Below are 13,430 nucleotides of genomic sequence, written 5' to 3' on the forward strand. Positions count from 1 at the left end.
GCCCGGATGTAGCCCACCAGTCAGGGCCTTAGTATTTCAACCAGGCCCTGGGAGGGTCAAGGTGGGTGAGCCCAGGACAGCAGTGGCCCGCAGTGTTTTGTGGAGTCAGCAGGAGCACTCCTGCTTCTACATAACTCCACAGAAATGAAACTATTAAACAGTCTGTTTATCTTTTTGTGGGCAGCCTCCAGCAATTCCTTTAAGGACTGTTGGTTAGGCGGCTGAAGACCCGGAACAACTCTCCACCCAGTTGCTCACCGATTTTGCATCAGGGTCTAAAAGTCAGCTATAGACCCTAAATTTCATGTTCAAGGCACTTTTGGCATCTTGAAGTAGCAATTTAACTATCTGGACCAATCAGGGGCTACATTACAGTGCAGTCCCCACAGAAGCTCCAGGATCCTAATTGTTTGTTAGATGTTCCACAACTTTGTTCAACAAAGAGATTTGATAATGGACGAGGAGGAGGTCAATCTGGGAACAAGGCCAGAGTACGAGTCAGACAGTGGCCATGAGGCTGCAGCTCCTGAAACACTAGTGCAGCCAACAACACAGATCCACAAGCACTCATATTTAGCTACATGCCTGAACTGCCTTTTAAGGAATATCTTCACCACATGTACAAAATAAAGTGGCACAAATTATCTTCAGCAACACTGTCCTCTGGACTTCCTCAACTACATTTAGTGCCCATCCTTTGCTGTGCTGATAACTTATTCTGCATAATTATAAAGAAAGTCATTGCTCAAAGTTCAGTTGAATGAAACCAGTTCATTTCCTACGTTCTATGATATGTGAGCATTGTCAGTGTACGTATTTTGCCACAGTGCTTCCCCTTACTGCTGGTGGATCACGTGCAGTGTCTAACACCTAACCCACTACTTCATCTAAGTAATTCTATGAAAGGAGGTTGTGCTGGCTGACTGCAGGGTGTCCATGAGAGCCAATTGAGATTCTGGTGGCTTTTACTTCCTTCTGCTATTTCTTGTGATGGAGGTGTAACTGAGTCAGCCATGTATGATGCTGCAAACCTAGCTCTGTTTTTGTCCCCAGCTCCAAATCATTTTTATATACACTAAACAGCAATGTCATCAGCACTGGTCTCTGTGGCACTTTGCCTAGTAAGCCCTTGGCAGTTGTAACTAGCGGGGTACCGCAAGGATCAGTGCTTCGGCCTCAGCTGTTTACAAGCTGTATCAATGACTTAGATGAGGGGACTGAGTGTAATGTATCCAAGTTTGCTGATAATATAAAGCTAGGTGGGAAGGTAAGTTGTGAGGAGGATGCAAAGAGGCTGCAAAGGGATATAGACAGGTTAAGTGAGTGGGCAAGAACATGGCAGATGGAATATAATGTGGAGAAATGTGACGTTATCCACTATGGTAGGAAAAATAGAAAAGCAGGATATTTTTTAAATAGGGAGAGATTGGGAAATGTTGGTATTCAGTGGGACCTGGGTGTCCTTGTACACGAATCACTGAAAGTTAACATGCAGATACAGCAAGCAATTAGGAAAACAAATACAGCTGTAATATACTAGCCTTTATTACAAAAGGATTGGAATATAAGAGTAAAGAAGTCTTACTGCAATTATATAGGGCCTTGCTGAGACCATACCTGGAGTATTGTGTACAGTTTTGGTCTCCTTACCTAAGGAAGGATATACTTGCCATAGAGGGAGTGCAACAAAGGTTCACCAGACTGGTTCCTGGGATGGGGGGATTATCCTATGAGGAGAGATTGAGGAGACTAAGCCTATGTTTCCTAGAATTTAGAAGAATGAGAGGTGATCCGATTGAAGCATATAAAATTCTTACAGGGCTTGACAGGGTAGATGCTGGGAGGGTGTTACCCTGGCTGGGGATTCTAGACCTAGGGGGTCACAGTCTCAGAATAAAGGGTCGACCATTTAGGACTGAGATGAGGAGAAATTTCTTCACTCAAAGGGTTGTGAATCTTTGGAATTCTCTACCCCAGAGGGTGGTGGATACTTAGTCATTGAGTATATTCAAGACAGCGATCAATAGATTTTTGGATATTAAGGGAATCAAAGGATATGGGGATAGTGTGGGAAGGTGGAGTTGAGGTAGAAGATCAACCATGATCTTATTGAATGGTGGAGCAGGCTCAAAGGGCCGAATGGCCTACTCCTGCTCCTATTTCTTATGTTCTTATGTTGACACACCTCCATTCACAACCTTCCTTTAGTTTAGCCAATTTTTGGGATGCCAAATAGGTGGAAATCTGACATAATGGATGTCTGCCCATTTTTCTGATCTGTTACAGCCATTTTATGTCCGGTAATTGTATGTGGATCATAATGATGATAATTGCAGAAAATTTAGACCATTGTTGTTTTACAGGTTGATGCCAGGTCCCTGCCCCTTTTCTGCTTCACACACAATTCCAGGGGTTTCTGGGAGGAGGGGCAGTTTAGCACTCCCACCTGGAATAGGTGCAAGTATTTAAATATCATGCTAATGAAGCAGGACTGACATCATCATGCAACCTGCCTCATTTTACTGAGTCTCCACTTGCCAGAGACCTGGCAGCACATTATCAAGTTGCTGTTTGTGGGAGCTTGCTGTGTGCAAATTGGCTGCCGCATTTCCTACGTGACAACAGTGTTTACACTTCAAAAATACTTAATTGGCTGTAAAGCACTTTGGGGATGTCTTGAGGTCATGAAAGGTACTGTATAAATGCAAGTTCTTTCTTTAAAACTAGCACACAGTGGAGTGTAGTATGAATGCACAGTGGGAAATTTCCTGTGTGTGCTATATGTAACAAAATAGTAAACCATTTACGATTTTGTCACACATAGTGCACATGGAAATCTTCCCCCAGTGTGTGTCATCAGGCTACTTGATCGTGCAGACATAACAATGAGTCAAATTTTACCCTTACATGATGTCAAAACACATGCAGTTTCATGGAGTCACTAGATAGCAATCTGGAGCAGTAACTTTGTATGCTCGTGATAAATGTATCCACTGAACTGTCAAGGTGCTGGAAATAACAGTTTGTAATCAATTTTAAAATGTTCCTATTTCTCTCTGCAGTTATCACAGCAAATTCATGTTGTTTCATAGAATCATACAGCACAGAAGGAGGCCGTTGAAAGAGTTATCAAATTAGTCCCACTCCCCTCTTTCCCCATAGTCCTGCAAATTTTTCATTTTCAAATATATATCCAATTCCCTTTTGAAAATGACTATTGAACCTGCTTCCACCATCCTTTCAGGCAGTGCATTGCAGATCATAACCACTCATTCTTTAACTCATTTTATTAACTATATAACTATTTTTAATAACTCACAAAAAAACTTTTCTTTGGCCTTTTGTGAGCATAGGAATGAAATGTATTAACTCATCTGTGATAATCGTGCAGATAACTACTTTTATCAAGTACTGAACAGAAATGTGTAGACTGAACTTGTGATTATGTTGGTTTCTCAATAGTGTAAACGATGCACACTTTAAAGCACTAGACCAGTTTTAAAAAAGTAAACCTTTTTATTTATATATATATATATAAAAGAAATACAAAATTTCAACACAATGAAAATGTTATTATGGCAAATCATTTTTTTCTGAGCCTTCGACCTGTGTCACCGCTTCAGGTACATTGGAAGTAAGTAATGTCCTTCTGTTGTAGTGTCCCTTAATTATGCCAGAGTTGTTATTTTCATTCAGAATTTGTTTTTGTTTTTGTCTGTTTAAAGACTGTACAAGTCCGAGGACAACAGCAGCTAATGAGTATTGACCGGTTAGCTTTCTTGGTTGCATGATAAGTGGATTTGGCTGAACTCTTCCCAGAAGAAAATATGTTTTAATCTTCCCTTGTTGTTCACTTATCCCTTTGACATATATTTCACCTCTGCACTCAAAGGCAAATCCTTTGTCCTTCAGGATAAGATATGTATCTTCAGGCACTTGAATTTTGCCACTAATGCCTGTGCTATCCATGCGGCTTGCTAAGTTTACAGTTTTACCCCAGATATCGTATTGAGGCTTCTTAGCGCCAATAACCCCGGCAACGACTGAGCCATGGCTAATACCTGAAAGTAAATGTGCATTACCAAGTAAATTATTAAATACTTGAATGCTTTAACTCTTGCATAGATGTTATTTAATGTCATGGCAACATAATTACATTAATCACTAAACCCCCCCCCCCCCCCCACTCCCCATCTTTTCTCCTGAAGGTGCTGACTTATGATGGAGTAAAACTTCACAGGAACTAGTAACCCTCCAAGAGCCTTATCAAAGTGGCTATTCTTCATGAGCCCAGATAGTGAGCATTGGCAGGCTATCTAACCATGGAACACATTAGAGCTGAGCTCAATCTAGTGCTCACCTGATGTCCAGACACATGTACATTCCAGCAGAGATCGATGAACTGTGATCATGAGTCGCAACCTTGGCTGATGTTTTTTAGCCTCTCCTAAAGCTAGGCACTGAGTTCAATTACCGTTCCACTGAGATCAAGAAATTCAGCACAGACCAGGGATCAAACGTAAAACATTCCTGGTCTGTATTGCTTAGTATCTCAGTGTGATACTGGGTGATGCCTGCACTTAGTCTTCAGGGGAACTTATTAATTATTATTTAAAGAGAAAAGAGGCAACAATAAAACCATCATCTACAAATTTATCACTCAGTAACATTCCCAAGGCACACTAAATGTGATTAAACTTAATATGAAAATAATAGGAGTTTGACAAAATGGAACCATTTTACTAAGAATCAATGATTTAATCTTTGTTCCAGAACATATGGTAAATGCCTTCAATCTATATATATCAACATATTGATCTCAGAGCATAGAAAGAAATGAATTAAAATAATTTGTAGCACAACACATCCATTCATTTGAATTGATATTATTTTTGGATACTATTTCAGTAATTAATGCAAAACCCTCTTAATTCTGACCAAACAAAAATCAAAAGCACAATTTGCTTTTCAGGAATATCTTGCTATTGTCAAAAAGATATTTCATGAGTACATATTACCTGCCACGATGTGTCACTTTAATGCTTTAAAAATGACAGTGTAGGGTGGGAATAAGTATCAAATGTGTGAATGAATGATTTAAAAAACATTGGCCTAGAAATTGGGTGGTTTATCACCACCCATTACCACCATAATCGGGCAAAACAATGGGGGCCGCCAGCTGCCGGCTGATCCCATGGCAGCCGCCATTTTTGGATGGCCGGCAGCACTGCCAATAGCAGCAATCATGAAAATCATTGAAATGAAGCAGATCGTGATGTCAATGAGTGTGCAACACTCACTTGACGCCCGATCTGCAAGTTTGGACTTCGCAACTCCACTTACTGCCATGCCTTAAGTACGCCGAGCTGTGCAAGTGTTGACAAGCAAGAATGAGGCTCCAGCAGCGGTATTTAAAAGGATCATCAGCAATCACTTGCACCTGACATGTTTCTTCAGTTTGACTGGCTCTGTGAAACTTTCTGCAACTCCAGCAGTTTTATAAACTTATTGCAAGGTTCTAAGGTGACAGGGAGTGTTGGTGCAAGTGGAGAATGCCTTCATTATTATTTAAAGGCTTCTGCTCACAACACGTGCTCACAGTCATGGGGGCTCTACTGGCAGTCCCCCTCGCACGTTAGTATCTTCGGGAGAGGGAGCAGAGGCAGCAAAAAAGATGAGAAGATGCGCGCAGAGGGAGGAGAAGGAGAGCCAGAGGCCTTACCCACCTAGAGTCTTCCAAGAGCACTTCTCTTATAGCCACTTAAGCAAAGAGCAGTGTATTAGGAGGCTATGCTTCACCAAGGATGTGGTCACAGAACTCTGCCACCTCCTGTAACTAGACCTGCAGCCTGAGAGCAGGGCGAACCCAGTGGCAGTCAAGGTCACTGTGGCCCTCAATTTCTTCGCCAGCAGATCCTTCCAGTCTACAGCAGCAGCCATAGCTAACATCTCACAGTTCGCTGTCCATTGCTGCATTCGTGAGGTCACGGAGGCTCTCCACACCAGGAAAAGGGACTACATTTTCTTCTATCTGAGCAAAGAGAAGCAGGATGAGCAAGCATGTGGCTTTGCCAGGATAGCGGGCTTCCCCATGGTGCAGGGCGCCATCGATTGCACACATGTAGCTTTGCGGGCGCCACATGACAATTCTGAGCTGTTCCTTAGCCGCAAAGGCTACCATTCACTTAATGTGTAGTTGGTGTGCGACCCCGACCAGCAACAGTTTCGCTGCCTTGACCGCTTGGGAAGAGCACTCCAGTACACACTGGAGTGGGTGTCCCATTTTGTCGTGGTCTGCTGCATGCTTCACAACTTGGCCATCATGAGGGCGCAGCCTTTGCCACCATGGATTGCGGGACCACCTCAGGAGGAGGAGGAAGAGAAAGAGGAGCAAGAGGAAGAGGACGAGGAGGGAGGGAGGAGGCAGGCAGCCAATCCCCCTTCCAGATGGGCTGTCCATTAATGCCTCATCAGACTCCGATTCCAATGAATGAAACCCCACATCCCTGTTGCTCACCACATCCTCATCATACCATCCCTCTGTCACGGAACATCACAGTGTCCTCCTTGGCACAAAGCTGAAATGAGAGCCACCACAAAAGATTCCAAACAAAATTAATAAATTTATCAAAAATCACTTCCCACATATTTACAGTAACGATTTGAACTAATCATACTTGTGCAATCCCTTAGTGCCTGTCAATCGTGCGCCTTTTCCTACTCTAGTGCTCCTATGAAGTGCTCCCCCAGTGGCTGCAGCATGGCTAGTGAAAGGCTGCTGAGTTTCCATGGGGGAGACTTCAGATAGCCTTGCAGGATGACCTCGAGCAGCTCTGGCCCTAGAAGGCCCGGCTGCAGACTGCACCACCTCGGTATGGGCGGCAGCAGTCTGGGCTGGCTGGCTGACAGGCAGTGGCAAGGGCAATGGCAGGAATGAGAATGCTTTTATCTTGAGAGAGGACAGCAGGGTCCTGCTCCACTGACCCACTGCCACTCTCCCGGGATGGCACCTCAGCATTCCTAGCAATCTGTTGGAGCATAGATTGCTGGGCTGCTGCGACACCCTGCAAGCACTGGTCGACAGTGATAAACCCAGCCACGATGGCTGCAGTCTGAGCTTGGGTGACAGCAAGCTGAGACTGCAGGACAGTGGTCTGCGCTTCCACTGCAGCACTAAGACATTGGATCTCTTCCGCCTGTGCTGCAATAGCAGCTGCGACATCGCCCATCACACACATCATCATGCCTGGGTCGACACGGTCTCTTCGGGAGTCTTCCATCATTTCCAGCCTGGAAATCCTGGGCTCCAAGCTCTGCGCAAAGCCCCGTGCAATGTTGGAGACGAACTCCTTCATGCTCCTTGACATTGCCAAGAGGCTCTCTGGCAGGCTTGCCATTGCACCTAGCAAGTCGCCGTGCATGCCCATCACCCTTCTTTTGAAGGCTGCCCCATCGAGGTCCTCATCTGAGTCCTGTGCAGCAGAATTCGCACACGAACTTGCCCTCTGGGGAGCTGGCCCCTGAGCTACCCTTTCCTCCTGGCCTTGCTGCAGCCCACTTGTACCCGGTGCCTCACCCTGTGCAGATCCCTCTACTACAGTAGCCTCTAAAGCACGCGCAGTGCCAGTTTCTGAGCTGGTGTCTGCGAGTGACAGATGCAGTGACGCAGTGTCTTCTTCCTCTTCTTCTCCCCCCTCACTCTCATGCATCGTCTTGGGGACAGGCTGGTCCAGTGCCTGTTGCTGATTATCTGAAAGCAGAAAGGCACAAGAGTTGGGTTATGGTGAGGGGAGAGTGGGGGGAAAGCAAGATATGCATGCATACAGCATCAGTAGCTTGAAAGTGAGAAGAGATTGTGGGATGAGGGAAGTGGGATGTGAGAAGAAATGCTGAGGAATGAGCATACCATTATTGTCCCCAAAGGGTTCAACCTCGCCAGTTGCCATGATCTGCTGCCCAATTATCTGCAGAATTCTCTCCTCCAGCCACCTGTTTGTCGCTGCTCCCTCCGGTTACGCGCGACCTTGACCTGCAAGAGAAAAACTGTGAGTGAGTGTGGAGCAATGTTTTTGGGTGATGTACCTGCCATAGTTGAAATGCTGTCAGTGTGCGCAAGGTGTGAGATGTGGGTGTGAGTGTTGCAGCAGTGGGAAGGTTGTGAGGGTGAAGTGAAGCTCTGATTGACAGTGGTGACAGGTAGAGATTGTTGGTAGGTGAGTGCTGGGGGTGTGGTGCATTGAGTAGTGTGTGAGGCTTGTGGTGCAGATGGTGGATATGGCATTTGCTGAAGCCTTCACTCACCTTGACCACTCGTATGGATGGCCGATCTTGGCACTACATTGCTGGCCGTCACATGGGTGACTATCTCCTGCCACAGGTGTGTAGCAAGGGCTTCCTTCCAGTCTGTGGGAAGAGGACAGCGTGCCTCCTCAGAAAATCTCTGGGCTCTCTCCCTTTGAGGATGCTCTGCCATGGATTTGCAGTTCCTCCTTCTTCTTGCAGCTGCAGTTCCAACTGGCTTGACAATGAGGTGCTGTAGCATCAATGCACCTCCCCTTTAAGTACTGAATAAAGCCTGTACCACGCATGACTGGGAATTAGATTGGACCCGATATTGGTCCACTTGTTAAGCGTTAAGCCCAATGAGCAGTTTTAGTGCTGAAATCAAGACTATAATCATGTTAATGAGGAGTGAGCATGAATTTTGCGTGCTACCTAGACCATTTTGAGGTGGCGCAGCTTAACATCGTTAGGCCTTAACACTGCCTGTTTCATGGCTATATCCAATTTCTAGGCCACTGTGTTAGCAAAATTAGCGCTGCTAACATGTTTGTGTGCTACTAGTGTTTGGCTAAGTGGAAGATCTAAAGACTGTGAAGCCATTAAGCCACTGCATAATGCAAAGAAGGACATAGAGTCATAGAGTCATAGAGTTATACAGCACGGATAGAGGCCCTTCGGCCCATCGTGTCCGCGCCGGCCATCAAGCCCTGTCTAATCTAATCCCATATTCCAGCATTTGGTCCGTAGCCTTGTATGCTATGGCATTTCAAGTGCTCATCCAAATGCTTCTTAAATGTTGTGAGGGTTCCTGCCTCCACAACCCTTTCAGGCAGTGAGTTCCAGACTCCAACCACCCTCTGGGTGAAAAAGTTCTTTCTCAAATCCCCTCTAAACCTCCCGCCCTTTACCTTGAATCTATGCCCCCTAGTTATTGACCCTTCTACTAAGGGAAAAAGCTCCTCAGTATCCATCCTATCTATGCCCCTCATAATTTTGTACACCTCAATCATGTCCCCCCTCAGCCTCCTCTGCTCCAAGGAAAACAAACCCAATCTGCCCAGTCTCTCTTCATAGCTGAAGCGCTCCAGCCCTGGTAACATCCTGGTGAATCTCCTCTGCACCCTCTCCAAAGCGTTCACATCCTTCCTGTAGTGTGGCGACCAGAACTGCACACAGTATTCCAGCTGTGGCCTAACCAGTGTTTTATACAGCTCCATCATAACCTCCTTGCTCTTATATTCTATGCCTCGGCTAATGAAGGCAAGTATCCCATATGCCTTTTTTACCACCTTATCCACCTGTTCCGCCGCCTTCAGGGATCTGTGTACTTGCACACCCAGATCCCTCTGACCCTCCGTCTTGCCTAGGGTCTTACCATTCATTGTGTATTCCCTTGCCTTGTTAGTCCCCCCAAAGTGAATCACCTCGCACTTTTCCGGGTTAAATTCCATTTGCCACTGTTCCGCCCATCTGACCAACCCATCTATATCGTCCTGCAGACTGAGGCTACCCTCCTCGCTATTTACCACCCTACCAATTTTTGTATCATCCGCGAACTTACTGATCATACCTTTTACATTCATATCCAAGTCATTAATGTAGACCACAAACAGCAAGGGACCCAGCACCGATCCCTGTGGTACCCCACTGGCCACAGGCTTCCAGTCACAAAAACAACCTTCGACCATCATCCTCTGCCTTCTGCCACTAAGCCAGTTTTGTATCCAATGTGCCAAGGCACCCTGGATTCCATGGGCTCTTACCTTCTTGACCAGTCTCCTGTGCGGGACTTTATCGAAGGCCTTACTGAAATCCATGTATACCACATCCACTGCGTTACCCTCATCCACACACCTAGTCACCCCCTCAAAAAATTCAATCAAATTAGTCAGACATGATCTTCCCTTGACAAAGCCATGTTGACTATCCCTGATTAATCCTTGCCTCTCCAAGTGGAGACTAATTTTGTCCCTCAGAATTTTTTCCAATAATTTTCCTACCACTGATGTTAGGCTCACTGGCCTGTAGTTCCCCGGTTTTTCCCTACTTCCCTTCTTGAATAATGGTACTACATTAGCGGTTCTCCAGTCCTCTGGCACATCCCCTGTGGCCAGAGAGGTCCTGAATATATGTGTTAGAGCCCCCGCAATCTCTTCCTTTGCCTCACACAGCAGCCTGGGATACATTTCGTCCGGGCCTGGGGATTTATCCATTTTTAGGCCTGCTAAAACCGCCAATACCTCCTCCCTCTCGATGTTAATATGTTCGAGCATATCACAGTCCCCCCGCCCTATTTCTATGTCTACATCGTCCTTCTCCATAGTGAAAACAGATGCAAAAAATTCATTTAGAACCCCTCCTACATCTTCCGGCTCCACACACAGATTGCCACTTTTGTCCCTAATGGGCCCTATTTTTTCCCAAGTTATCCTCTTACCCTTAATATACTTATAAAACATCTTAGGATTTTCCTTTATTTTGCTCGCCAGTGTTATTTCATGGCCCCTCCTTGATCTCCTAATTTCTTTTTTAAGTATCCCCCTGCACTTTTTGTACTCCTCTAGGGCTTCCTCCGTCTTTAGCCTTTTGTATCTGCCAAAAGCCCTCCTTTTTTTCCTAATCCATTCTCGTATATCCCCTGACATCCAAGGTTCCCTGTGGTTTTTGGAACCACCCTTGACCTTTACGGGAACATGTTGCCATTGTATGATCTCAATCTCCCTTCTGAAAGGCTCCCATTGCTCCGATGCGGATTTTCCTACAAGTAGCTGATCCCAGTCCATTTTGGCCAGATCCTGCCTTATCCTATTAAAATCGGCCTTCCCCCAATTTAGAACCTTTATTTCCGGCCCATTCCTGCCCTTTTCCATGACCACCTTAAATCTCACCATATTATGGTCACTGTCACCAAAGTGCTCACCTACTACCACTTTTTCCACTTGCCCGGCCACATTCCCTAGAATTAGGTCCAGTACCGCCCCCTCTCTTGTAGGACTTTCTACATGCTGGCTCAAAAAGCTCTCCTGGATGCACTTTAAGAATTCTACACCCTCTGAGCCTTTCACACTCTGACTATGGCAGTTAATATTGGGGAAGTTGAAATCCCCCATTATTATTACCCTATTATTTGCACATTTCTCTGAGATTTGCCTACATATCTGTTCCTCTATCTCCCCCTGACTGTTTGGAGGCCTATAGTACACTCCCAGCAAAGTGCTTGCCCCCTTTTTGTTTTTAAGCTCCACCCATATGGCCTCATTAGAGGACCCTGCTAAAGACATAAATAATTACTTTAAATGATGGTGGATTGAGATTACATTCTTAAAAAAAAAATCTTAATTTGGGACAGAGGAATGACTACCAGTTGATGTGAATATTTGTGTGTGAACTTGGCTTTCTATGTGGAATAATTAATTGATTACAAGTGGCATTTGATCTTAACGGGGTGAATTTTGCAGTCAGTAGTGAAGGAATGGCGCCAGCCATTCGTTAAACATAGAAACATAGAAGATAGGAGCAGGAGTAGGCCATTTGGCCCTTTGAGCCTGCTCCGCCATTCAATGAGATCATAGCTGATCATCCAAATTCAGTACCCTGTCCCTGCCTTCTCCCCATATCCCTTGATCCCTTTAGCCTTAAGAAATATATCCAACTCCGTCTTGAATATATTTAATGAACTGGCCTCCACCGCCCTCTGTGGCAGAGAATTCCACAGGTTCACCACTCTCTGGGTGAAGAAATTCCTCCTCATCTCAGTCCTAAATGGCTTACCCCTTATCCTTAGACTATGACCCCTGGTTCTGGACTCCCCAGCCATCAGAAACATCCTTCCTGCATCTAGTCTGTCCAGGCCTGACAGAATTTTATAGGTTTCGATGAGATCCCCTCTCAATCTTCTAAACTCCAGTGAGTATAAGCCCAATCGACACAATCTCTCCTCATACGTCATTCCTGCCATCCCAGGTATCAGCCTGGTGAATCTTCGCTGCACTCCCTCCATGGCAAGAACGTCCTTCCTCAGGTAAGGCGACCAAAACTGCACACAATACTGAAGGTGCGGTCTCACCAAGACCCTGTACAACTGCAGCAAGACATCCTTGTTCTTGTACTCGAACCCTCTTGCTACGAAGGCCAACATACCATTTGCCTTCTTAACCGCCTGCTGCACCTGCATGCTTACCTTCAGCGACTGGTGTACAAGAACACCCAGGTCTCTTTGCACTTCCCCTTCTCCCAATCTATTGCCATTCAAATAATAATCTGCCTTCCTGTTTTTGCCACCAAAGTGGATAACCTCACATTTATCCACATTATAGTGCATTTGCCATGTTTCTGCCCAATCACCCAACCTGTCCAAATCGTAATGGAGTTTCACGACATCCTCCTCACAGCATACCCTCCCACCAGCTTTGTGTCATCTGCAAATTTGGAGATATTACATCCAATTCCCTCGTCCAGATCATTAATATATATTGTGAACAGCTGGGGTCCTAGGACCGATCCTTGCGGTACCCCACTAGTCACTGCCTGCCACTCGGAAAATGACCCATTTATTCCAACTCTTTGCTTTCTGTCCGCCAACCAGTTCTCTATCCAAGTCAATACCTTGCCCCCAATCCCATGTGCCTTAATTTTGCACGCTAATCTCTTATGTGGGACCTTATCGAAAGCCTTCTGAAAGTCCAAATACACCACATCCACTGGTTCTCCCTTATCTATTTTACCAGTTACATCCTCAAAAAATTCCAGTAGATTAGTCAAGCATGATTTACCTTTTGTAAATCCATGTTGACTTTGTCCGATCCTGTCACTGCTTTCCAAGTGCTCTGCTATTACATCTTTTATAATGGACTCTAGCATTTTCCCCACTACCGATGTCAGGCTTACCGGTCTATAATTCCCCGCTTTTTCTCTACCACCTTTTTTGAATAGTGGGGTAACATTAGCTACCCTCCAATCCATGGGTACTGTTCCAGAGTCTATCGAGTTCTGAAAGATGACCAGCAACGCATCTACTATTTCTAGGGCCACTTCCTTAAGTACCCTGGGATGTAGATTATCAGGCCCTGGGGATTTATCGGCCTTCAGTCCCATCAATTTTCCTAACGCCATTTCCCTACAAATACTGATTTCTTTCAGTTCCTCCC

General features: G+C 45.3%; 1 protein-coding gene across 2 annotated transcripts in view; it reads right to left on the reverse strand.

The window, feature by feature from the left end:
* Positions 1-3,390: 3,390 nt before the first annotated feature.
* Positions 3,391-13,430, reverse strand: part of adcy8 (adenylate cyclase 8 (brain)) — a 162,145-nt gene continuing 152,105 nt past the window's right edge. For both annotated transcript variants that reach the window (XM_085992825.1, XM_085992827.1), the window contains one exon: positions 3,391-4,061. In XM_085992825.1, the coding sequence (XP_085848951.1) occupies positions 3,574-4,061 (488 nt within the window). In that variant the 3' untranslated portion in view covers positions 3,391-3,573. The remainder of the gene's footprint in view (positions 4,062-13,430) is intronic.

This window comes from Somniosus microcephalus, chromosome 7 (genome assembly GCF_052327205.1).
Source record: "Somniosus microcephalus isolate GS21.2 chromosome 7, FLI_Smic_1.0, whole genome shotgun sequence".
NCBI classification, from domain to species: domain Eukaryota; kingdom Metazoa; phylum Chordata; class Chondrichthyes; order Squaliformes; family Somniosidae; genus Somniosus; species Somniosus microcephalus.